The sequence below is a fragment of the Oncorhynchus tshawytscha genome, linkage group LG10, assembly GCF_018296145.1.
Source record: "Oncorhynchus tshawytscha isolate Ot180627B linkage group LG10, Otsh_v2.0, whole genome shotgun sequence".
Lineage (NCBI taxonomy): Eukaryota > Metazoa > Chordata > Actinopteri > Salmoniformes > Salmonidae > Oncorhynchus > Oncorhynchus tshawytscha.
Window position 1 is genome coordinate 55861514 of NC_056438.1, and position 26655 is coordinate 55888168.

General features: G+C 40.9%; 1 protein-coding gene across 4 annotated transcripts; it reads right to left on the reverse strand.

Moving 5' to 3' along the window:
- Positions 1–2744: 2744 nt before the first annotated feature.
- Positions 2745–25280, reverse strand: kif2c (kinesin family member 2C). 4 transcript variants are annotated; one of them, XM_042328777.1, is made up of 22 exons: positions 25024–25279; positions 22874–22968; positions 20438–20521; positions 20280–20328; positions 20156–20188; positions 18170–18301; positions 17832–17945; positions 17514–17614; positions 16709–16804; positions 16569–16623; positions 16307–16469; positions 16041–16131; positions 15865–15928; positions 11843–11934; positions 11537–11679; positions 8952–9156; positions 7633–7743; positions 7290–7357; positions 7123–7216; positions 6200–6283; positions 3821–3914; positions 2745–3688 (listed from the first exon to the last, which is right to left on the reverse strand). In XM_042328777.1, exons 1-22 carry the CDS (start codon positions 25082–25084, stop codon positions 3612–3614), a joined length of 2106 nt encoding a protein of 701 aa, XP_042184711.1. In that variant the 5' UTR covers positions 25085–25279; the 3' UTR covers positions 2745–3611. The 4 variants fall into 4 exon arrangements, 3 of the variants coding, with proteins under 3 accessions (XP_042184711.1, XP_042184712.1, XP_042184713.1); XM_042328778.1 differs by lacking the exon at positions 20156–20188 and having other exon boundaries at positions 25024–25280; XM_042328779.1 differs by lacking the exons at positions 18170–18301; positions 20156–20188 and having other exon boundaries at positions 25024–25280.
- Between the last annotated feature and the right edge of the window lie 1375 nt (positions 25281–26655).

Here is a 26655-nt window from a genome sequence, read left to right on the forward strand (position 1 = left end):
TTCTGCCATGGCCAGCGAAGAGCCCGGATCTCCATCCCATTGAGCATGTCTGGGACCTGTTGGATCGGAGGGTGAGGGCTAGGGCCATTCCCCCCAGAAGTGTCCGGGAACTTGCAGGTGCCTTGAACTCCGGGAACTTGCAGATCTTTCTTACTTGTTGGCTTGGGGATTAGAACCAGCAACCTTTTGGGTTACTGGCCCAACGCTCTTAACCACCAGGCTACCTGCCACCCCATAGAGGACTAGACACTTCACATATCACTTCATTACTGTAAATAGGATCTTGAGTAAATGTGCTGCTATAATTTGTTGTGCGTAGGGAAAACATTTCTCCTGAATTAAGTATTGTAGGCCTAACTCAATGTGTGGATGAAATGTGAAATCATTAGCAGTGCTTGTAACTACTGGTCAAACAAATAGTATTTGGTTGCACCTGTGTGTACCAAGCTGACAAAAAGATTTTAGCAGCCAGCTGGGCAAAACTACACTAAAATGGGGTGTGGTTGAGCAAATGTGGATGGATGGATGCAGTAAATTCAGTAAGATCTGCATACAGTGCATCATTCTTGAGAACCGACATAAATCAAACGAAAATTACATCTATGCATTCAAAGAGTTTCGGGCAAAATTCTACAAATGTGACAGGTTGGACATTGTGTAAAGAAACAGGGCATTTCAGGATAGGCCACAATTTACAAGTATATACAGATTTTCTGGCATGCAGTTCTCTTTATTTAATCCCACTGAAAGATTGTATGAGTGGCCTACTTCATAGCAGCCCCTGTGTCTCCCCTGATTGCAGTTAGACTGACCTCTGCTGGTTAAACTGCAGAATGCATTATGAAACAGCACTCATACCAAAAACGGAGCCAATATTTCGAGCCAGGCAATTACAATAACAGAACAAAATGTTCTACAGATTTATTTTACTAAAAGTGTCAAGAGAATGTGACTAAGGTAAACAATCATGTTAATCCAAATAAAACATGATTTAATTGCATCATAGGTAAAGACAATACATATATAGGAATTAAAACTACACTTTCAGTCCCATGTTTGGCTTATGTATTCATAAGTGGGTCCATTAAAAGGATCAGCTTGGTGTTCAGTGCTGCAGACAGACAGGACTAATGTTGACAGACACATACACGCTCTTGTTCAGATAACAAACACCATAGAGACAGACAGCAGTCCTGAGAGGATTACAAGAAGAGATAATCAGAGGGAACAAGGGAAGGAGGCAGGAAGAAAAGAAAAACAAGGGCTGGCCCGGCGCTCCGCTGATGGACTAACTCACTGGGTGGTTTGTCTGTTTATTTAGTCTGTGGAGGTGATGGGAACCGAGCAGCAGCCACTGCCAATTTTCTTTGCACAGAGAAAATATTCATGTGGACAGCTGGAATCCAGGGAGCAGTCAAAAATGGGGCACTGGTCAAAAGGTAGCGCACTATAAAGGGAATGGAGTTCTATTTGGGATGCATCCAAACAGTCTCAGAGCCAAGAGATACAAGTCCCAGCTCACATGAAACAACACTCCCCATTCAAATCTCAGCATGGATGAGGCTTTAATTTTTTTTTATACACCCTCAAAAAATCTGAAAATAATTTGGAATTTGAAAGGAGACATAAGGGGATTTGGCAAAGCAATTAACAATTCCAAGCAGAAATTATCAGTGTTGTGAAATAGTAGATAAGAGTGAATTAAGGTCTGAATCATGAGCCTATGACCACCTTTTACAAATGAAAGATTCAACGATGTACTGCAACTGCTAGTCTCATAACTGATTGTGAAGTAAATGCAGTAGGTTGAGGTTCTGTTAATCCACTATACAACTGAATGTGCCTTTATAAAACCAACTATACTGAACATCACTATAGAGATCAGAGTGGTTCCTGATATCGCTGTATTTTACATAACAAAAGTGAACAATATGCTACCAGACGACTGAAGCACACAGCTGAGGGTGAGCGAAACAATTCAAATAAATTTTGGCAACACGAGATGGACATCAAGAAGCTATAGAACTTTCAACTTGATGTGGCTACGTGCGGTCTGTTTTCAAATTGTTTTCTAAGCGATCAAAAAGAAAAAAAAGGCAGAGCTACATATCACCACAAATAATAAAAACACTGCTCGTTAACCATTATTGAGACGCAGAGTTTAAAAAACGTTAGTGTTATACTAGGTCATTGAAAAGTGTTTTGCATAGCACTTGCCTGTGAGAACCGGCAGACAAGACTGCTGGTTGGGGGAGGGTTGGTTTGGGAGAAGGGAGGGGAGTACCACCCAGTGAGATGGGGGTGGGGGTTGTGCTCATAGGAAACAGTTGTGCTGCATGCAAGGCCTCACACCATGCTGTGGGGCCACCCAGTCGCCAGCAAAATTTGTTTATTTTTATTCTTCAGGGAAAATTGTTCAGTGTGAGATGTTTATTAGAGCTTTGATATGTCATGTGTCAGCTTTTGCTTGCAGGGTATGTGTATACACAAGCTGGACTTGTGTATAGTGGAGGTTGGGGTCGAGAAGCAGAAAGGAAGGAGGAAAAAAAGGGAGGTAGAAACAAAGCCCCCACACAGAGTGCTAGGCAGATGTGCACGGGTCATCCACCAGCGGTCTAGGTTGATGTCATGGGGCTAGAACACAGCTTCGTGGTATGGCATGGAATACAAACACATTTACATTTCTCTATGGAAATTAAAGAGCAGTAGCTAAATGGTTGGTTGATAAATGCTACAAAATAACATATTGGTAAATACCTTTATTATATTCACAAATCATTTAAATGCTGGACAAATGAATACAAATCAATTTAAAACATGAACTGTTAACATACTTTCACAGATATCTATGGTATGTAGTGAGAGGCTTTACACAGAGATCTATGGTATGTAGTAGTGAGAGGCTTTACACAGAGATCTATGGTATGTAGTAGTGAGAGGCTTTACACAGAGATCTATGGTATGTAGTAGTGAGAGGCTTTACACAGAGATCTATGGTATGTAGTAGTGAGAGGCTTTACACAGAGATCTATGGTATGTAGTAGTGAGAGGCTTTACACAGAGATCTATGGTATGTAGTGAGAGGCTTTACACAGAGATCTATGGTATGTAGTGAGAGGCTTTACACAGAGATCTATGGTATGTAGTGAGAGAGCTTTACACAGAGATCTATGGTATGTAGTGAGAGGCTTTACACAGAGATCTATGGTATGTAGTAGTGAGGCTTTACACAGAGATCTATGGTATGTAGTGAGAGGCTTTACACAGAGATCTATGGTATGTAGTGAGAGGCTTTACACAGAGATCTATGGTATGTAGTGAGAGGCTTTACACAGAGATCTATGGTATGTAGTGAGAGGCTTTACACAGAGATCTATGGTATGTAGTGAGAGGCTTTACACAGAGATCTATGGTATGTAGTGAGAGGCTTTACACAGAGATCTATGGTATGTAGTGAGAGGCTTTACACAGAGGTAAGGTTCTTTCATGTACCATTAAATGAAAGTTAGCAGAAGGGAATTTATGCCCAATTGAACAATAATGAATAGTTACTGCATGATAAAACTTATCAGAACATTATTCCCAAGTGAACAAGTTGAGGGATGTCCCTCTCAGCAATAACCTGATTTGGGTGACATCCTTGCCAATCGCTCTCCATCAATGGCAGACTGCAATGCCAGGACCGTGTCTGCGAAAAAAAAAAAAAATCAGTCAAGGCCACAGTGTTATAAAAGTTAGACGATACTTGGGATGAACTAGGCTGAGAATGTGTTGTTGATGGAATTACAAATGTAGCTGGTTTGTTAACACATCCACACACCCAGTAATTTTCTTGCGTAGTCCACAATATCGGTCGCCCCAGCCTCAATGTCATATGATGGCATCTCCATTAGCTTGATAATGTTACTTGCTCCCTGTACAACATAAGACAGTGAACTGAGTGATTTTTTTATTTTTATAAAATAAAGCCATTACACAGTATCATAAGTTGTATCATAAGTTGGTGGTTGAAGATATCCCTCTAGTGGTGTGGGGGCTGTGCTTTGGCAAAGTGGGTGGGGTTATATCCTTCCTGTTTGGCCCTGTCCGGGGGTGTCCTCGGATGGGTCCACAGTGTCTCCTGACCTCTCCTGTCTCAGCCTCCAGTATTTATGCTGCAGTAGTTTGTGTCGGGGGGCTAGGGTCAGTTTGTTATATCTGGAGTACTACTCCTGTCCTATTCGGTGTCCTGTGTGAATCTAAGTGTGCGTTCTCTAATTCTCTCCTTCTCTCGGAGGAGGACCTGAGCCCTAGGACCATGCCCCAGGATTACCTGACATGATGACTCCTTGCTGTCCCCAGTCCACCTGGCCGTGCTGCTGCTCCAGTTTCAACTGTTCTGCCTTCTTATTATTCGAACATGCTGATCATTTATGAACATTTGAACATCTTGGCCATGTTCTGTTATAATCTCCACCCGGCACAGCCAGAAGAGGACTGGCCACCCCACAGCCTGGTTCCTCTCTAGGTTTCGGCCTTTCTAGGGAGTTTTTCCTAGCCACCGTGCTTCTACACCTGCATTGCTTGCTGTTTGGGGTTTTAGGCTGGGTTTCTGTACAGCACTTTGAGATATCAGCTGATGTACAAAGGGCTATATAAATACATTTGATTTGATTTACATTTTTTAAACACTACAGTTATTTGTTATTTCAAGTCCAGTTGCAGTGATTGACATGAACTTTTCAGCCACTTGTCCAAAGGCTCAAGTCACTTGCTCCCTCACCCAAAAAAAGGTCTAACACCATTGACCAAAAAGGTGATTGAAAATGATGTTGTATGATGCAAGAACCACTACACAGAATAACCTTCATTATTATCACTAGTATTGACAATGGAAGGCTGCTGGTCTCTGATCCCATGTATTATATATATCTCCTCCCATTGAGGTCTTGAGCAAGGCACTTAACAAACTTACAAACTAAAAAACAGCACTGACAGGCTACTGTATAAAACACATTGGGTCCATCAACCCTTTATCTGGAGAGCGACTGGGGGTGCAGGCTTTTGATCCAACCTTGCTTAAAACACAAACTCAGATTATCTGTTGAGCAGCTGATTGTTCAAGCAGGCCTGGAGCAAAAGCCTGCACCCCCAGTATCTCTCGTGGATTCTCCAGGAGGGTTGGTCACGCTGCAACATTATTTTACAACCAAGTACTTTTAGTCTTCATAAAATAATTCCCTCATTCAACGAACTAGGGATCAAATCGCTAAGGCGGACAAGGTGGCTAACAAAAGACGTTTATCTATTGGTAAGGTTACATTTTTCAGTGTTCATGGGTAATCTTGACAGCATAGGAGTTACTTATCAACTAAGCTATTCTAAGAATAATTTGTCAGAATTACATGGCTAGTATTGAATAGTGGAGAACCCTAGCCAATTTTGAGTGCTTGAGACGGTTTTAGAACCGGAGTATGCAGCATTGGTTTCATCAACTGTGTTTTGGCCAGTTGCAGTTAAACAATAGTGCCAGTGAAAACTTATTTTAGGACATGGGACATTAATGCATGCTAACAGCTAAATAGTTCATTAGTGAGATAACCCAATTCAAAACAGTGTAGGTTGGCTGGTTATCATCTAGTTAGTCTGTTGTGTGTCATTATTTTACCTGCTTCACAAATGTCTTGCTCACTCCCTCCTCTGGCAACTCAAACGCAGGTGATGCACACATTATGACTTTTAATTGCTAACCAAAACTTTGCTACAACTGGGAAAATATCTCACTAGCAATTATCAACAAATGTGCAAACGCAGCTAGGCTCATTTTGACCTCAAAAACACATCTGGCAACTGAATGATTGAAAGACAGCTCGTGCTGTAAATAAATATACCCCGATGCGTTCTGCAGCGATTGGGAGGACAGTGAGTAAACATCACATCTGCAGGACACTGATCTAATTATGATCGGAGTAGCCTAATTGTTTGACAGCAATTTCTTTATTTTACTTGTCTGCTCAGACAACTTAAATCTATAGTCTGCTTGTCCAACAATTTGTTTTACTTGTCTGCTCAGACAACTTAAATCTAGTCTGCTTGTCCAACAATTTGTTTTACTTGCCCCGGACAAGCATTAATGTCAAGCCCTGCAGTTGCATCAAATTATATTGCAATTCCAGGATGTGTCAAACAAGGAGTCTTTGGGACAGAGATATAGGTATACCGTCAACTCCTCGTGCACCCTCTCCTCCAGCTCAGAAACCTGGGATATGGCCTCATACACGTCGGTCATGGGTACAATGGAGTCCTGCAAAGACCAGAAGTTAATAACATGCTCAGTTTAGTACTAATATACATATTTTTTAAAGGAACTCAGACCGGTTTTAAACTTACTCTTGAAAGTAGTAATAGTAGAACGCACAAGGTGCAATTTGGAAATAGGCTCGTGCATCAGCTCCTCTCGTCATGTCAGCCATTGCATACTTTAGAGTTATTTATAACCGGTCAGAAATGTCCAGATCAAGTAGCCATGTCAGATAACATTTTTGGGATTTTGTTTTTTTTAGCCCATAGATATTGCAGTAATGTTTTTGTCACATGAATACACACTAGACATAGCAAAATGTATATAACTGCAACAAAAAGTTAGCTTTAAACCTGTAAAGTTCTCTCCAACAACAAGAGGGGTGTTTTTATTTTTACTAGACAAGTCAGTTAAGCACAAATTCTTATTTACAACGACTGCCTACCCCGGCCAAACCCCAACGACGCTGGGCTAATTTTGTGCCGCCCTATGGGACTCCCAATCATGGCTGGTTGTGATACAGCCTGGAATCGAACAAGGGTCTGTAGTGAAGCCTCTAGCACTAAGATGCAGTGCCTTAGACCGCTGCGCCACTCAGGGCATGAACAGTTTGCCTCATGAACAGTGCTTGTTCCCATAGAAATAGACATGGCATGTGCAGGGGATGGGCACGGGATGCTCCCCAATGCTAGAAGAGCCCCCCGAGTGAAAAAGTTTGGGAACACCTGCTATAATACAGTCTGTCCCCTGAGGACCAATCAGTGGTAAGCAACTAAACAGGGGTTGCATCTTATTCCCTACATAGCGCTCTAATTTCAACCAGGGCCCATGAGGGGCCTCACCTCTTCTGATGAGCTGTCCTCCACTTCCATCTCATCAATCTTCTTGGGAAGATCCGCATCATTCATCTTTAACGTTCCATTCAGTTCCTTCACTCTAACAATAAATAAAAAGTTATATTTACACCTACTACTGAAAAATATCGATTGATCAATTGTTTTGACAGTACCTGTCTGCATAGCGTAGTGTGTTCACAGTGGAATCGCATGAGGACATTCCAGGAGACACCATTGCAATCTGGAAAATAAGAAAAACAACAATAACATTATGGCCAATATTAGGTCTACCGTCTAGTAATGTAGGGAGGGAAGGCCAATCTTTTAACTTTGTTTTATTTTAGCAATGTCTTTAAAAAAATGGTGAGCACATTATCCTTTTCAAGAGGGAAAAGGGGGGACCACCACAGCTTAGCCTGGTCCCAGATCTGTTGGTCTCGTGACAACTCCATTGCTGTCATTATCAAGCACATGTGCATCTAGAGCTAAAGCCCAAAGAAAGGAGACAAGCCTTACCATGCATGTCCTGGAGTTCTCGCCGATGAAGGAGTCTCGGAGTACCTGTGTCAGCTTGCTCATCCTGAAGGGGATGTGGTGGCTGTCCATCCCCAAGGAGCGAATGCATTCCTACAAGGAGAGGAAGGAGCAAGCACGGTTTAGACTAGGGGTGTCAAACATACAGATCCAATTAAATCCAGCATGTGGGTGGTTTGTGCAAAAAAAAAATAATAATAATAATAATAATCATTTGTTTATTTTTTTAAATAAACTAGAGAAAAACGATCTCAATTCGACACCGAAATGACTAAAACCTAGGGGTGAGAATCTTTCCCATTCAAGAGAACTCGATACGCATTTAGGTGCTCCAATACGACAAACTTTTTCGTTTGAAACGATTCAGTTCGATGCAGTAACATCTAATTAATTTTCCATTCCAAATCTGGTGCTGGGCCTCCTGAGCTAGATCTGTCCAAGCCGACTTCTCTGTGTGCGTAAATGATGCATGTCTATGGCGTATACTACTCTATGTAGGCACCTAATCTGAGCCCATTACCACCAAAACATTTGAATAGAAGATGTAACATTTAAATCTAAAATTCAATAAAATTACAGAAAAGGGGATCTCATGCTTATCTGAATAATTGTGGCCATTATCACGATGCATGTCATTAATTTCACAACGTAAGAAATCAACATTTGAAAATTGGACAATTGCTCTTTTGGATGCCAATTATGAGAATTCAGTGTTCTTTTACTTTTCTTGGCATAAAACAGTATATCGGCAGATGTATCATATTGGTAAGTTTTAACCCCCAAAATCCGGACGCAAAAAAATTGGTCAGGCTCTACTCCGGGCCTCGGGGAAGATCGAATGCAGCCTGCAAGGCTAACTGAGTTTGACACCCCTGGTTTAGAGTAAGGAGCTGCAGCTCACAGCATGGTTACATTTAGAAAGAAACCCTCCACAGAATTAGCTCCTCACTGAATATTCTCACATCATACACATTTAAACTCTCATTTTGGGTTAAGACACACACACATATATATATATATATATATATATTTTTTTTTTACATTAATACCACTGGTGACATTACCAACACATTTTTGAAGGGTTTTGCATGCCTGCTATATGATCATATTCACTAGGCACAAAACGGAAGAAAACTGACCGCAGAGGGACTAACTGAACATGTCCAATAAAAAAAATGTCAGTTTCCATTTTCCGTTGCAGAAGGTTTTGCTACCACATGTGCACTAATGAATAGGACCCAGGTAAAAGGGATGTCTAAAGATTGAGAATGAACGGACAGCAGGCTAGTAGTTGTATTCACCTTGAGAGCCAGCAGGCTGCGGTTGATCTCGGCCGTCTCTACGAGGGTCTGTCTGTCGCTACTGCGAACGTCAATGCCCCTCTCGTTCCCTGCTAGGTCCACCAGGGAGAACTTCCCGTGCACCTGGTTCCTCCTTCGCAGGATCACCTGCAGGACGGCGTGGGAGCGAGACGAGTTGGCGTTGGCTGACGTCTGGCCGGATGTCCTGAGAAAGAGGTGTGTCAGATCATTATTCACTACGCTAAACTTAATATATTGGCAGGGGTGAAAGTAAAGTGGTGCGGTACGTCAATCCGGCAAAAATAAAGTGGGGGTATGCTGTACCGGTAAAACATAAGCCTGTCACAATAATGAACACAATATGTCAAGAAAACTGTAGGTTAATAAACCATTATTTATCATTACCACATGTCAGAGGAATGAAGCATTTGCGAATAGACTTGAACGGGTGGTATAGTTTACGTGCCAACATGCGATCTGGTTTGACGAGAACAAGGCAGAGATGAGTGGCCGAAACCGAACGGGAACAGCAGTGGAGGCATTCATTCTGTCCTAATGACAATCGCCAAATGTCTTTACACTTGTGTTACATGTCTCTTTCCATTCACCTATTGTTTGGAGGCTTGAAATATGTTGCGAGTGAAGGAACGTGCGCGGCTAGTCTCGTAAAAGGAGCCCTTTGAAGTGACTGATAGATTAAAACAATGTGACTGGTAATACATTTTAAAAAGTCAAATCTTGATGACTAGGCTTACATGACTAGACCTGCTATTGAATTAATATGGATTTTAAATAGAACTCGATTAGGTCCCACAGCAGGCCTGCCCTTTAGGGTGGCAGTTTGATGTGGGCGACATTTACCGACCTAAAAACTGACCAACAACACATCACATTATTCTGCCCAAAAACAATGACAACTTCTCACCCAGTGGCATTAGGGCTATATAGATGAGCGCTGATGCCGCCCCATGATAAGCAGTGCCCACTTTGCCAAAGGCAGGGTGCAAATATTTAGCTTGTCCATGCCCAGCACGCCTCTCCAAGGGGTTGTTGGAGAGACGCAGCCCAGCAGTACTCCAGCAAATTAATTAACATAGGCTAAATGATGTAGCCTACAGTAGAAATAGTATTACCGTATGTGGTTTTTCTGTAGCCCATAGACTGGAGACCAAATGTATTACCATGTCACCAGAGACATTTAAAAAAAATCATTAACTTATGAGGAGTGTGCAGGACAAAGTCAACTAAAAAGGCAAACATCAGCTTTGGAGCGGATGTGGCAGAATCAGAAGTGGACATCAGCTTTGGAGCGGATGTGGCAGAATCAGAAGTGGACAGCAAACAGTGCAGAAAATAAGCATTTAACTAATAGTCTTCATTTTAATTAACTCCACTAACAAAAAGGGCTTTGTTGGAGCTTATTTCTTCCTATATATATATATATATATCTATCAAATCCTCCAATACTATCACCATGCACTCAGTATAGACTGAGGACTTTGTGTTTGGTTAAAACCAGGACTTTAAATTGAGTGAGGATATGCCATGCCCTTTCTTAAAAGGGCAAAAGGGACTTTACATTTTGAAATAAATAATCCAGATAATATAAAGTGTTTTATAACAATGCTTAACTCCATGATACCTTATGATAGAAACAAGCTTTAAAATAGCCACAAAAGATGTGACTGATGCATATGGGGATATATTGATTAGTTTCTATGACTTTCTGAAGCAGCCTTCAATATTTTAGGAGACAAAATGTACTTTGCTCTTTTGTCCCCATTAATTGAGCTTTTCACTTTCTAAAAAGAGAAGATGCTTAATGATTTTCTCAATGTAAATCAGATTGAAAATATTAGGATATGTTATGGATATTGAAGTGATTTATATAGCCTACTAACCAGATTTGTTAAAGGTAGTTTAAATTTGTAGAACAGGCATATGAATTGGGCTGCTGTTATGTTGCTCTGCTGCCTATTAGGTGAGAAAAAAAATTGGCCCAAGACCAAACCTACTGCCAGCCCCTGCTGTATCCTACACTACTCTAGTTTAGTGGGGATATTAGGGGGGCAATTGTCTCTAAGGCGGCAGAGTGTACAGGGCCATAATGCCGCAGATTTAAAAAAATATATTTTTTTATAGTGCACACACAGGAGGTCCCGTACTTAGAAGAAATGTCTGGAGACAGGAAAATGCACACCAGTGTAGTTGGAGTAGAACACTTAGAGAAAAGATAAGCAGTGCTCCGATGCAATGCTGCTTGCTTTTCTTTCCCCTTCTGAGAAAGATATTGGTGCCATGTCAAAAAAACAAACCAAGAACAACACACACACAGTTGACAAAGTCACGAGAGAAAGATAAAGGGGCCTGTTCAGGAGGGCGCAATGTAACAGAACGTTCAGATAGAAAAGTATTAGGTAATCAGAATAGGTAATCATGTCAACCATAAGAATTTGTTCTTAACTGACTTGCCTAGTTTAAAAAACAACATTCATTACGCTTCTATCTGTAAAGTTGAGTGTTTCACCTCCCTGAATACACCCTGGGTGGAGAGAGAGAAAAAAAAAAAAAAAAGTAGTGTGTACCTGCATGCACTGCCCATCTCAATCATCTTGATGACGTCTTCAGCACACGAAACGTACATCTCCTGCAGGCCGACCACCTGGACCTGTTGTTTCTCATCCTCTAGCACTCGCAGCTTGGCCTTCTTGTTCAGCAGATCAAATACCTGAGGAGTAAGCAAGTGTGTTAGCAAAATGTCAAATGAGTCTTCTCTACACTTTTGTCCTGTTATCATGGATTCTCCATCAAAAAAAAAAAAAAAAAAAAAAAACATGTCAACCATCCAAACCACCAAGCTGCTTGAGGAGCACTGAGCTTTTCCTTCTCACCTTGCTGTTGTAGATCTCAAAGAATGTCACGTAGGGACACAGGTCCAGACCGGAATATCTCCTCTGCTTCAGGAGGGCGAACACATCCTGAGCTGAAGAACAAGGATTTACAGGACACTGAAAGACATCATTGAAGTATGTCCTAAGTAAAGGTTATTCACATATAACCTTCATGTACAAAAACTTTTTCTTTGTATATAAAATGTGAGGTGGACAGATCTATTCCTTAGTCCTAAATATTTCTGAGATCAGTACTATCACAATATTTCCTAATCAAATAAGTTATCTGCTAACCTGTTTACGCGAGCAATTGTTATAGCGGGTGCAGCAAAACGCTTGTGGTTCTAGCTCCTACCAGTGCAATAAAAATGTAAGACAAGTACCAAAATCTATTTTAATAAATGAAAGAATCAAAGGATACCTCATAGGGATGTGCATCTTTCCCTTTAAAAAAAAAACTGAAACGTCTTTAAAGACTCGGTTCGACACGATTCAATAACGTGTTGCATAAACATACATTTTCCATTCTAAATTCAAATCTGCTCCTGATGGAGCTCATGAGCTAGGCCTCTCTGAACTGACCGCGTCTGGAAATTATTTATACGTCTATGGTGCATGTAGGCACCGGAGCTAAGCCATAAGGGAAACTGGGTATCTAGCCAGCAGCGTTGCAGTTCTTAACACTCAAACCTCTTGTCTTGCCCATTCACTCTTTCCAAGAGACTGACCAGCTGAATGCTATGATCTCTTATTGATGTCACTTGTTAAATCCACTTGAAATCAGTGTAGATTAAGGGGATTTTTAAGCCTCGAGACATGAATTGTGTGTGTACCATCGAGGTTGAATGGGAAAGACAAAAGATTTAAACTGCCTTTGAACAGGGTACGGTAGTCGGTGCAAGGCGCACCGGTTTGTGTCAAGAACGGAAATCCTGCTGGGATTAGGAAGGTGTTCTTAATGTTTTGTACACAATCCATGTCTCAATTGTCTCAAAAATCCTTCTTTAACCAATCTCTTCCCCTTAATCTACACTGATTGAAGTGGATTTAACAGGTGACATCAATAACAGATCATAGCTTTCACCTGGTCAGTCTCATGTTTTATTTATTTTATTTTACCTTTATTTAACCAGGTAGGCAAGTTGAGAACAAGTTCTCATTTACAATTGCGACCTGGCCAAGATAAAGCAAAGCAGTTCGACAGATACAACGACACAGAGTTACACATGGAGTAAAACAAACATACAGTCAATAATACAGTATAAACAAGTCTATATACAATGTGAGCAAATGAGGTGAGAAGGGAGGTAAAGGCAAAAAAGGCCATGGTGGCAAAGTAAATACAATATAGCAAGTAAAACACTGGAATGGTAGTTTTGCAATGGAAGAATGTGCAAAGTAGAAATAAAAATAATGGGGTGCAAAGGAGCAAAATAAATTAATTAATTAAAATTAAATACAGTTGGGAAAGAGGTAGTTGTTTGGGCTAAATTATAGGTGGGCTATGTACAGGTGCAGTAATCTGTGAGCTGCTCTGACAGTTGGTGCTTAAAGCTAGTGAGGGAGATAACTGTTTCCAGTTTCAGAGATTTTTGTAGTTCGTTCCAGTCATTGGCAGCAGAGAACTGGAAGGAGAGGCGGCCAAAGAAAGAATTGGTTTTGGGGGTGACTAGAGAGATATACCTGCTGGAGCGTGTGCTACAGGTGGGAGATGCTATGGTGACCAGCGAGCTGAGATAAGGGGGGACTTTACCTAGCAGGGTCTTGTAGATGACATGGAGCCAGTGGGTTTGGCGACGAGTATGAAGCGAGGGCCAGCCAACGAGAGCGTACAGGTTGCAATGGTGGGTAGTATATGGGGCTTTGGTGACAAAACGGATTGCACTGTGATAGACTGCATCCAATTTGTTGAGTAGGGTATTGGAGGCTATTTTGTAAATGACATCGCCAAAGTCGAGGATTGGTAGGATGGTCAGTTTTACAAGGGTATGTTTGGCAGCATGAGTGAAGGATGCTTTGTTGCGAAATAGGAAGCCAATTCTAGATTTAACTTTGGATTGGAGATGTTTGATATGGGTCTGGAAGGAGAGTTTACAGTCTAACCAGACACCTAAGTATTTGTAGTTGTCCACGTATTCTAAGTCAGAGCCGTCCAGAGTAGTGATGTTGGACAGGCGGGTAGGTGCAGGTAGCGATCGGTTGAAGAGCATGCATTTAGTTTTACTTGTATTTAAAGAGCAATTGGAGGCCACGGAAGGAGAGTTGTATGGCATTGAAGCTTGCCTGGAGGGTTGTTAACACAGTGTCCAAAGAAGGGCCGGAAGTATACAGAATGGTGTCGTCTGCGTAGAGGTGGATCAGAGACTCACCAGCAGCAAGAGCAACCTCATTGATGTATACAGAGAAGAGAGTCGGTCCAAGAATTGAACCCTGTGGCACCCCCATAGAGACTGCCAGAGGTCCGGACAGCAGACCCTCCGATTTGACACACTGAACTCTATCAGAGAAGTAGTTGGTGAACCAGGCGAGGCAATCATTTGAGAAACCAAGGCTGTCGAGTCTGCCGATGAGGATGTGGTGATTGACAGAGTCGAAAACCTTGGCCAGATCAATGAATACGGCTGCACAGTAATGTTTCTTATCGATGGCGGTTAAGATATCGTTTAGGACCTTGAGCGTGGCTGAGGTGCACCCATGACCAGCTCTGAAACCAGATTGCATAGCAGAGAAGGTATGGTGAGATTCGAAATGGTCGGTAATCTGTTTGTTGACTTGGCTTTCGAAGACCTTAGAAAGGCACGGTAGGATAGATATAAGTCTGTAGCAGTTTGGGTCAAGAGTGTCCCCCTTTGAAGAGGGGGATGACCGCAGCTGCTTTCCAATCTTTGGGAATCTCAGACGACACGAAAGAGAGGTTGAACAGGCTAGTAATAGGGGTGGCAACAATTTCGGCAGATAATTTTAGAAAGAAAGGGTCCAGATTGTCTAGCCCGGCTGATTTGTAGGGGTCCAGATTTTGCAGCTCTTTCAGAACATCAGCTGAATGGATTTGGGAGAAGGAGAAATGGGGAAGGCTTGGGCGAGTTGCTGTTGGGGGTGCAGTGCTGTTGACCGGGGTAGGAGTAGCCAGGTGGAAAGCATGGCCAGCCGTAGAAAAATGCTTATTGAAATTCTCAATTATGGTGGATTTATCAGTGGTGACAGTGTTTCCTATCTTCAGTGCAGTGGGCAGCTGGGAGTAGGTGTTCTTATTCTCAAATGGACTTTACAGTGTCCCAGAACTTTTTTGAGTTAGTGTTGCAGGAAGCAAATTTAGCCTTGGCTTTTCTAACTGCCTGTGTATAATGGTTTCTAGCTTCCCTGAACAGCTGCATATCACGGGGGCTGTTCGATGCTAATGCAGAACGCCATAGGATGTTTTTGTGTTGGTCATGTAAAGAGCAGGTGTTCCTAATGTTTTGTACACTAAGTGTATAGCACAACTTCGGATTTCACAGTCTCATAATCGAATAGTTTAGACCTTTTGGAAGTTGACAGATTTGGAGAGCTTATCTTGTTCTCTCGGTTGGACCATGCAGTACGGGAGGCAAAAGTATCCTGCGGCAGATGGCTATATAGGTCAGCTAATACATGACTAAAGTCCCAGTGCGCTACTTTTGTGAACAATATATATATATATATATATTATTTTGAATGGTGTGATGCAGCACCCCTACATCCCACAGCTATGCTAGAAGATCAATGACTGTCAACATAATTACATGCTTAGTGATCACAGAAATTAGTAAGAAAGACATTTAAGCAAAACAATTACGCAAACCCGTGAATCGTAAAATGTGAAACTATTTTCTGACCGTTGCATGCTACATTTGGATCAGTTAGGAGTCCCAGCCAGATCACTGCTCTCATGTCTTAAACATTTGAAACAGGGACCGATGCGCAACGGTGAATTGTTACATCCCTAATAACTAAGCCAAAAATGCAATGTTATTGAAGCCAATAGCAGGGAGACAATGAATTACCTGCCATGGCATAGATCCCTTTCGCGTTGTTCTGGCTTTTCCCTGAAAAATCTCCTCCCATTGTCTGGATAGGGTAAAAGATAGGTATACATTTTACATGACATGTTAAAAAAAATCTGGTGGACTTTGAGACAAAACTGCTCTAGTCAGTCTGTCAGGTAAACGGTAAGACTTACATGAGTTTTACCACTTCCAGTTTGTCCGTAAGCAAAACAAGTTGCCACCCCACCATCAAAGATGGTCTGGACAAGGGGCTTGGCAGTGAACCTACCAGTGAAAAATATTGGTATATAACCATGTTGCAAAAACAAGTAAATGATAAACTTCATAGGAGAACATACTTGCAAAGGGTATTAAGTTGTTTTTTTATCAGCAAATTGTAAAATAATCCTGAGAGAGAAAAACAGAACACTATTGTTTAGAAACCAATAAATGTGAATACCTGTACACTAAGTCATTGGTGGATGACTCGTCAAAGGAGTAGTCAAAATGGAAGACCTGGTTGTCAAGGTACTTTGTCAGGTCCACTTTCTGCTTGGGCTCATGAAGGAGCAGAGTTCCATTACCAGGGATAGAAACCACATCAATATCGTTCTTAGTCACCTCTAAGACAACCACACATAGAAAGTCAACATGAGAAGCAGCTTGGTGGATACAGGTCAGTCAGAGAAAAGTTTTAGTTTGGTCAATTAAAAGTAAGTAACCTTTACTGTTGAGAGGACGCTTGCGAACGCACACACAAATTCTACGAGCTTCAACCTGTGAATCAAAAATAAAATGACATAGCTGATAAACACTAGTTAAGAAAGGCCTCCCACATATTAACTCTTCTTCTCCATCTTACCATATCAGACAGAGATAAAGGAAGTACTTCCAAGGTCTCTCTGAATTCTTCAATCATCTGGTAAAACTGCTTGTTCGGTCGGTTTGTGTCTTCAAACTACAGCGAGGAGAAATACATGTAACGGAGAAAGTGATGGGTAGTAGTATTTAATATTGCTAATACATTAGTAAAGGCTTTTAATGTGTCCACAACGTCAAATGAAAATAAAAGGAGGAAATTGACAGTAAGTCCGATCTACCTACTGGTATGCATCTACAAAAAGAATTAACACAGGACACGGGCCAATAGTACCAGGTAAACAGACAAACAGTGGCCGTGTCTGAATACCCATACTAGAGTACTACATACTCAAACTGCAAACTAATTTCGGTGTTTGATCTAGTAGAACCCACTTGTCTTTTCCAACAGCTGATAATCAGATAAATTGACATGCCGTACCAAAATTAACAAATGACGAAGTCATTGCAAGTGCACATTAGGAGTACCATTTTCAAAATTTCACATACTATAAAACTTTATTTTCTCGCTACCATTTAGTCATGACCTCGACTAAACTGTACCCCCGCACATTGACTTGGTACCGGTAGCCCCTGTATATAGCCTTGTTATTGTTATGTCCTTTTATTGTGTTACTTTCTATTTTGCAAATATATTTTAAAAAATATTTATTGAACTGCATTGTTGGTTAAGGACTTTTAAGTAACATTTCCCAGTAAGGTCTACACGGTTGTATTCGACGTATGTGAAAAATTTAATTTGACTAAAATGGGTATTTGGACATTGGACATGTGACCAATTCTCTTACTTTTCCTTTCTTGGGCACCATGTCCAAGCTCTTGACTGCATGGGACAATCTTTTGTTCACTGGTTTGCTCATGTCTTGGGGTAGCACTGATCTCCGTCTGCCTGAAAGAGTGAAGTATCTAATGGGATGAAGATGCTCACAAAAGATAGCAGGGCGTCTCATACTAGGATCAGGTCCTCTGGTCTATTTAATCTTATTCATTGTGATCTACAAGGCAAAACTGATCCTAGATCAGCACTCCTCTTCTGAGGCAATATAAAAACACAGGCCCAGGGAAATAAACAGTGATGTGTGTGACTCAAAGTTCCTAAAGCTCACTTGAGGTGACTGAGGAAACACTCTTGGCCTCATTCTCCTTCAGGGCCTCGTTGACTGGGGGCAGGACAGCAGTCGGTCTCTGACTGTTCCTTTTCCTCTCTCGGTTGGGAACACCTGGAAAAAGGTGAATATCAAGAGTTCTCCGAGTCACTGAGTGAAGCATTCAGAGGGTAATGGGATAAATTATGCCAGTATGTTTGTGCCTTCATGCCAACTCCTTGTCACGCCAAACAAAGGTTTGACAATGACTGCAATGGAGTTGGCAAGAGCACAAACAGATCTGGGACCAGGCATTAGGGGAAAGGCAATAAGTCAGAAATCATTGAGGCACACCCCACCTGAAGCTTTGAGGACAGAGGGTGGATACTCTGAAGACAGGGAGTCATGCTTAGTCTTAGCAGCAAGCTCAGAGACAGGAGCAAGGGTCCGGAACAAGCATGTCTGCCGTGTAGACTTTCTTGGAAGTGGAACTGAGAGGAAATTAGTACATTTACCACTACAGTTAAATGAAGTAGATTAATAACTCCTGTTCATCATCCTACTGATCCCAAGACTAGACACCAAACCATAAAAATAATGATTTTATATGTAGTCCTACTAAACAGATGGCCACCTCATACCACCCCTAATAAGTGGGTTCAATTTTAGTTGGGTGAATCTGGCATGCCACAATCAAATGAGAATTGCAGCAAATGCATTACTTTTGATTTCAATATAAGCTGTAAAACAGAGATGAAGCAGAAACAGTGCAGTGTTTAAAAGAGAAAAGCTGACAGTAGCTTTGGGAACGACTTCAGTGCTTATTAGAAGGAATTGTGGCGAGTTTGTGGAAACAAAGAACACATTACTAGCATGCTAAGAAATAAGATCCAAATCACGGAGTCTGCATTTCACTAGAAAGAGTGCTAGTACACTTATGCAAACTGCTCAGGGTCACTATTCGAATTATATAGACATTCACACAGTCTTTTGGAACCCATCACATAAGGAACCTTTTGTCACAAAATGGCATTCTATACTGAACAAAAATATAAAAACACAAGTATTGGCCCCATGTTTCATGAGCTGAAATAAAAGAACCCATCATTTTTTCACATGCACAATCCCTGTTAGTGAGTATTTCTCATTTGCCAAGATAATACATCTACTTGACAGGTGTGGCATATCAAGAAGCAAATTAAATGGCATTATCATTACACAGGTGCACCTTCTGCTGGGGCAATAAAAGGCCACAAAAATGTGCAGTTGTGTAACACAACAATACCACCGATGTCTCAAGTTGAGGGAGGATGCATTTGGCATACTGACTGCCGGAATGTCTACCAGAGTGGATGCCAGAGAATTGTAATGTTAAATGATCTACCATAAGCTGCCTCCAACAGCATTTTAGAGAATTTGGTAGTACGTCCAACCGGCATCACAACCATAGACTATGTGTAACCAAACCAGCCCAGGACCTCCACATTCGGCTTCTTCGCCTGCGGGGATTGTATGAGACAAGCCACCCGGACAGCTCATGAAACGGAGGAGTATTTCTGTCTGTAATAAAGACCTTTTGTGGGGAAATACATTCAGATTGGCTGGGCCTGGCTCCCCAATGGGTGGGCCATGGCTGTGCCCCTGCCCAGTCATGTGAAATCCATAGATTAGGGCCTAATGAATGTCAATTTAGTGATTTCCTTATATGGACTGTAACTCAGTAAAATCGTTGACATTGTTGCATTTATATTTTTGTTCAGTATAGTTTATAGGTAACTGCCAAAATAAACGAAACACCAACAAAGTGTTTTAATAGATACGTCGGGCCAACACGAGCCAGAACAGCTTCAATGCCCCTTGGCATAGATTCTATAAGTGTCTGGAACTCTATTGGAGGGATGCAACGCCATTCTTCCACGAGAAATACCATAATTTAGTGTTTTGCATTCTAGTTGGAAACAGTACATTCCACATGATTATACTCTACATTAGTTAATCAGTCATGTACAGAAAACATACAGTCCCACTTTTGAAACAAAAGCATGTCCACTCAACCCCACTAGTAAGTAAAGACAGGAGTACAATTATTGTGCACCTGAAGATAGAACCACATAATGGCCTGTATCTTCAAATCAAGGTATCAGGCTGCCCACAGGGAGCCCCATTCCAAAATGTTGCCCAATTATGGGCAAAAAATCTGATCGGTCAAAAGACCAATTAATGTCAGAAGATCAGAATTTGGTTGTCTGTGTGTGTGGAAATAGGCCTATATGATGTGATTCCATCTCATATAAAGTGATTTAGCATATGATTTGCTTAGAGAAGAACATGCATTGCATGCAAACCTGTCTCCTCAGGAGGACCCGCTGGAGTAGAAGCTTATGAAGGAAATATCCATAATTAACCATCAAACACAAAACAATGAAATCCACACTTAAACCATACTGGAACTAGGCAAAAATCACTTACGACTGGAAGGAGCAGGGACCCCAGATGAACGAAGACGGCTTTCACATTTCTGGAGAAAAATCACAGGCAAACATTGCTCCTGACGTTAGGACCACAAACTTTCAAATGAATGCACTTTGAACCTCACGTTCCTAGGTCCATCCCTAGAGTACACTTACCTTCTCCGGAGGAGCAGGTATACTAGTTGGTTTCATGCGCTCAAAAAGCTCTTTGTTCAGGGACCATAATTCATTCATTTCAAGCTGAAGAGCAAAGGGCAGGAATAGTAGTGTCAACAATCAGTTTCAGTTGACAAGACTTACAGCACATAGTATCTTTCATTGATCTAGCTATGCTAATGTCTGTTAGTATTTTGATAATTATAGCACTGTTGATATGTCAGCAGTAAAGTTTTCAAGACGGAACATTTTCAGTACAAAGCTAGAAGTGTGACGATGCAAAATCATGACCCTTGCTGAATTGTACTCTAACATAATGGGCTAAACTCCACAGTGAAGGAAGTTCACCACAGAGTGGAGTTTAGTCCAATATCTGTACAGGGATGCAAACTGGTGAGGGCCCAAAAAGGTGACACTTTTTTTGCACTGAAACATGTAAAAGAAATCCCTGCTAGGGGGAAATACAGGCTAACTAATTAAACAAAGAATATGATATACATGATCAGTCTGTGTGTAAAATAAGTGGTTCATGTGAACCTAATACATAACTAAACAAATGTTTAGAGAATGTTATGTTGCCTAGACTTCACTGCAAATGACACTCGTTGTTGCTGCATTGTCGGAACTGGAAGCACAAGCATTTCGCTACACTCGCATTGACATCTGCTAACCATGTGTATGTGACAAATAAAATTTGATTTGATTTGATTTGAGCCTTGAGAAGAAAAAAAACAATACACTAAATTGTTGTTAGCCATGACAGCCTTTATAATAGAATGCTTGTGGCACATTCACAGAGTAAAAGCATTTAATAATCCCCCACACACACATTACTGTCAATTTCAACAAAACCGATATCTTTGGGCTACACTGCATTATACACTTTCTGCCTGTGGACATCTGTTCTACAATGTGCCAGCAGAGCATGAAACCCTTTGTTGGCATAATTGATCTCTTTCAGGTAGAGAGTACACCTGGCTACACTCTTTTAATCCACTATATTGAAAAAGTGAGAAAGAGAGAAAGTGTGTGGTGTTCCTTTCACCTAGTGGCATCCAGCTTAAGCCAGGCCCAACTCCACTTGTTTAAAAAGCAACATCTTATTTTCACCTAATTCTCCCATTCTGAAAATTAACCACATTCTGTAAAGGGAAAACATGACTTTGTTAGCTAATGAACACAGATTGCCAGAAAGCAACTAACACGTTATAACTTGAGGAACGGTGTTGTGCCAAAAATCTCCCCTCTGCCAGAATTCTTCCCACCTTCACGTGAACACGCACACACTCAATTCATTGCTGCAACTTGCTTGCTAGTTGAGATTCTGCCCTTCACTCCGTTGTCAGTTTAGCCAACATTTCACTGTGTCCTTCAAGATAGCTGTCAATGATCATGTTAAGCTGCATTTCATATGCCGGTTTGATCGCGGGGGAGGCACTAGTAATGTCTGCAGTTTTCGGTTTGACTATTAGTCTATAAATAAATCTCTTTGCAAAATTGAAATGTTTATTACCTGCCTACATTTTACTCCCTCTGTTTAATACAACACACACATACATTAATTATTAATTTTGGTTGCCTATCCTGACATGAAGCTTGTTCTATAGAAGGTATTCGACTCGTGACAAAAATAAGGAAATGATAAGGGGGGAGGGACAGCGCCAAGACCATTTTCTTGCCTGCTGAAATACTCCCCCTCTTCTAATTTCCTTAATTTTGTGGCTAGTGTCAAATACTTTCTATAGAACAAACTTTACATCAGGATAGGCAACCAAAATTAATACATGTGTGTGTTATATTAAACAGAGGGAGTAAAATGTAGGCAGGCAATAAACATTACAGAACAACTACTAGTTGAATAAGACATGGGAGAGATGACACATTTTGGCAAAGAGATTTATTCAGACGAATAGACTTGAAATAAATAGCCAAACCGAAAACTGCAGACATTACTAGTGCCTCCCCGCGACCAAACTTCCATAAATTTAACGAAACGCAGCTTAACGTGATCATTGACAGCTGCCTTGAAGGACACAAAAATGCATTCTGCTACTAAGATCAGTGAAATGTAGGATAAACTGACAAAAGAGTGAAGTACAGAAATCTCAACTAGCAAGCAAGTCGCATCAAATGAAGAATTGAGTGTGTTCGGCAAAACCGCAAGGAGTCGTATAACGAATTGGTTAGGCGAATCGTATAGCGAATTGGTTAGGTTACTAACGTTAGCTGTCTGACTTCATTAGCCAGCTAATTTTCACACCATGAACTCAATTCTTTGATCAGTAAAGTTGGCTCTTGCTCAACATTTATCTGGCTAGCAAAAGTCGTAGGTCACCTATTTTGGATTCAAAACAGCGAATTTCACCAAAAGGTGACTAGTTTGCATCCCTGAATCTGTAACATAGATAAGGCACTTGTCTCGCTCGAGCCACTTACCTCTTTTCCCCTGCATACAGATTTCTCTAACCATTCAACCGTCACAGTACGCTTTGTGGAATCCACAGATTTGACATTTGCAGTATGCACTCGCCCTGTAAAACACATTTAGAAGTAAGTAGTGATATCATGAAAATTAAACCTCGTTTGCTAGGCCACACCAACGCCCTAGACCAGAGCTACAGTTCTTTCAGAAAGTATTCACACCCCTTGACTTTTTCTACATGTGTTTCAGCCAGAATTTGATATGTTGTCACTGGCCTACACAAAATAATGTCAAAGTGTAATTATGTTTTACATGTATTTTTATTTACAAATTAATAAAAAATAAAAGCTTAAACATCGAGTCAATAAGTATTCAACCCCTGTTAATTAAGCCAAGAGTAAATAAGTGCTTAACAAGTCACATAAGTTGCATGGACTCACTGTGTGTAATAGTGTTTAACAAAGGTGTAACGTATTTAAGTAGTAGTTTCAAGTATTTTTACTTAAGTAGTTTGTGGTATTTACATTTGACAACTTTTACTTCACTACATTCCAAAAGAAAATTATATACTTTTTACAAGAAAATTATATACTTTTTACTCCATACATCTTCCCTGACACCGAAAAGTACTCGTTACATTTTGAATGCTTAGCAGGACAGGAAAATGGTTTAATTCACACTTATCAAGAGAACATCCCTGGTCATCCCTACTGCCTCTGAGCTGGCGGATTCACTAAACACATTCTTTGTAAATTGTCTGAGTGTTGGAGCGTGCCCCTGGCTATCCGTAAATTTAAAAAAGAAAAGTGCTGTCTGGTTTGCTTAATAAGGAATTTGAAATTATTTATACTTGATTATATTTTAGGGCCATTTGACCAAGGAGAGTGATGGTGCTGCATCAGATGACCTGGCCTCCACAATCACCTGACCTCAACCCAATTGAGATTGTTTGGGATGAGTCCATATCTGATGTGACCACCATTTGCCTCATGCAGCAGGACACATCTCCGTTATAGAGTTGATCAGGCTGTTGATTGTGGCCTGTGGAATATTGTCCCATTCCTCTTCAATGGCTGTGTGTAGTTGCTGGATATTGGTGGGAACTGGAACACGCTGTAGTACACATCGAGCCAGAGCATCCCACACATGCTCAATGAGTGACATCTGGTGAGAATGCAGGCCATGGAAGATATGGGACATTTTCACCTTCCAGGAATTGTGTATAGATCCTCGCGACATGGAGCAGTGCATTATCATGCTGAAACATGAGGTGATGGCAGTGGATGAATGGCACAACAATGGGCCTCAGGATCTTGCCACGGTATCCATGTGCAATCAAAATGCCATCGAATAAAATGCTATTGTGTTTGTTGTCCGGAGCTTATGCCTTCCCATACCATAACCCCACCATGGGGCACTGATGTCAACATCAGTAAACCGCTCGCCCACACAACACCATACAGTCTGCCATCTGATCGGGACAGTTAAATCCTGGATTCATCCTGTATAGCACACTTCTCCAGCGTGCCAGTGGCCATCGAAGGTGAGCATTTGCCCACTGAAGTCAGTTATGACGCTGAACCATTTTATTGTCCCCAGCACAAGGTTCACCTGTGTAATGAGCATGCTTTAAAACAGCTTCTTGATATGCCACACCTGCCAGGTGGATGGATTATCTTGGCTATGGAGAAATGCTCACTACTTTTTGTGCATATGGAAAATGTCTGATCTTTTATTTCAGTTCATGAAACCAATACTTTACATGTTCAGTGTAACGTTAGGTCACCTAACTTTAGCACTACAACGGCCATAACAAGTAAAAACATATCAAAGAATTGCTTTATTATCCTATAGCTAGCTGTGTCTACTAGCTGCTAACTTAACAACCACACAAGTTATGTTAACCGCACATGCACCAATAACAATACGTTTTTCGATTAGCTTGAGTGGCATTCAAGTAACGTTAGCTAATTCAATTCGTCGAGTTTTGTAACTTATTCACCTATAACTTACTGACCTGCGTTAAAGTGTATTACAACAAATAATGTTCATATTAACTAGGTAACGTTATTTATTTGGGAGGTAAATCTGGCTAACTGCAACACTAACAAGCGAAATAAACAAATTTAGCTAACAATTCCTTAAACTAGCCAAATTAGCTTACCATCGCTTCTTTGGATGTTGACTGAAAGTCCAACAAGAAGGTTCGCCATAGTTGAATCCATGTTAATGCGTAAACTCACTTGCCAAGTTTTTAAAAGTTATTTACATACAACCTAACGTTAGCTGGCTACAGTCAAGCACCAAACAAATCCCAATCCGCCGCCAAATGTTTGAAATCAGTTTCTCGTCAGCGGATGAAGTAGAAAAGGGCGATGCTGATTGAAGCAAGGGCGTTCTCAAAGATTGTCTATCAGAAAAAGTAGCTCGATAGCCATGTGGTATTATTGATTTTTTTATTAAGCTCAGTGAGTATAACCAATAACGATACATTTGAACGAATATAGTTTGGACATAGTGAAACATTGTTTGCATTTCCTGTTTTGAATACAGGTATATGGTGAAAAAAATAATAATACAGATAAAATACAATGCAATGTCATACATAACCACAGTGTGGCAGTAGCTAGCTACTATACAATTTGGAACCTCTGTAGCTACCAATTGCATGGCATGTTTGTTTGGAACCTCAATAATCAACTATTTGTTACTTTGACTCATTGCAAAGACACTCATTATTTGCTTATTATGTTAGTGTAATAAGTGCATAGGCCTACAGTCTTGAGCTTGATACTCCCAGCCCTGCCTGACCCCCCAAATGTTTTTGGAATCTGTCTTATGAGGACATCATTACCCTTTTCAGTGTGAATTGAGGGTAGTTACTTTATCTGCCATTTTATCGAGTTGTTTGGGATAATCATTTTGTTGGGCAATATGTTCAAACTAAAGTGCTACAGGTTGTTCTCTCCTTTATTTGTGGGTGGGTTTGAAAAAATAACTAGCCTAATCCATACTTGGGGTGGCAGGGTAGCCTAGTTGTTAGAGCTTTGGACTTGTAACCGAAAGGTTGCAAGTTCAAATCCCCAAGCAGACATGGTACAAATCTGTCATTCTGCACCTGAAAGGCCAGTTAACCCTCTGTTCCTAGACTGTCATTGAAAATAAGATTTTGTTCTTAACTGACTTGCCTAGGTTAAATAAAAACTTTTAAGTGGTTATAAAAAACTATTTACCAATACAGAACGGCCAGGTTACAAACCATGAAAACATATTTCCCCTGAGATAAACTAACTGTGGATGATAACCTTATGAGTCTAGATTAGAGGTAGATTAGACTCAATCAAAACCAAACCTGGCCAGAGTAGACATATTGTAGCTAAGATTGGGAACAGATGGACTGCGTTTTCAAACCCTCACTGACATGAGTTACAGTATTGTGGGGGGTGTTTACTTCATTGAGCTCAATGAGCTGTGATGATATTGTAAACAGAGTGGGTGATTGCAAATGTGACTAATAAAAACATTGCATTCAACCTCCCAATTTATGAATGCATTGTTTTTATTGTCAGAAACCACATAATTCCATGTTTGCAGCTGCACCCTGACAGCCTATGATGCTCATATAACATTAACTTTATGCAATGTATTTATGGATAGTATAGCTCAGCATGATGCTCGACTGCTCTGATCATTGAAGCACATGCTCTCTCCTGCAAACCAAATGTAATGAATAAACAAAGAAATAACATGAGGAGGATGGATCTAATAATAAACTCCTTGACGTTCATAAAACTAA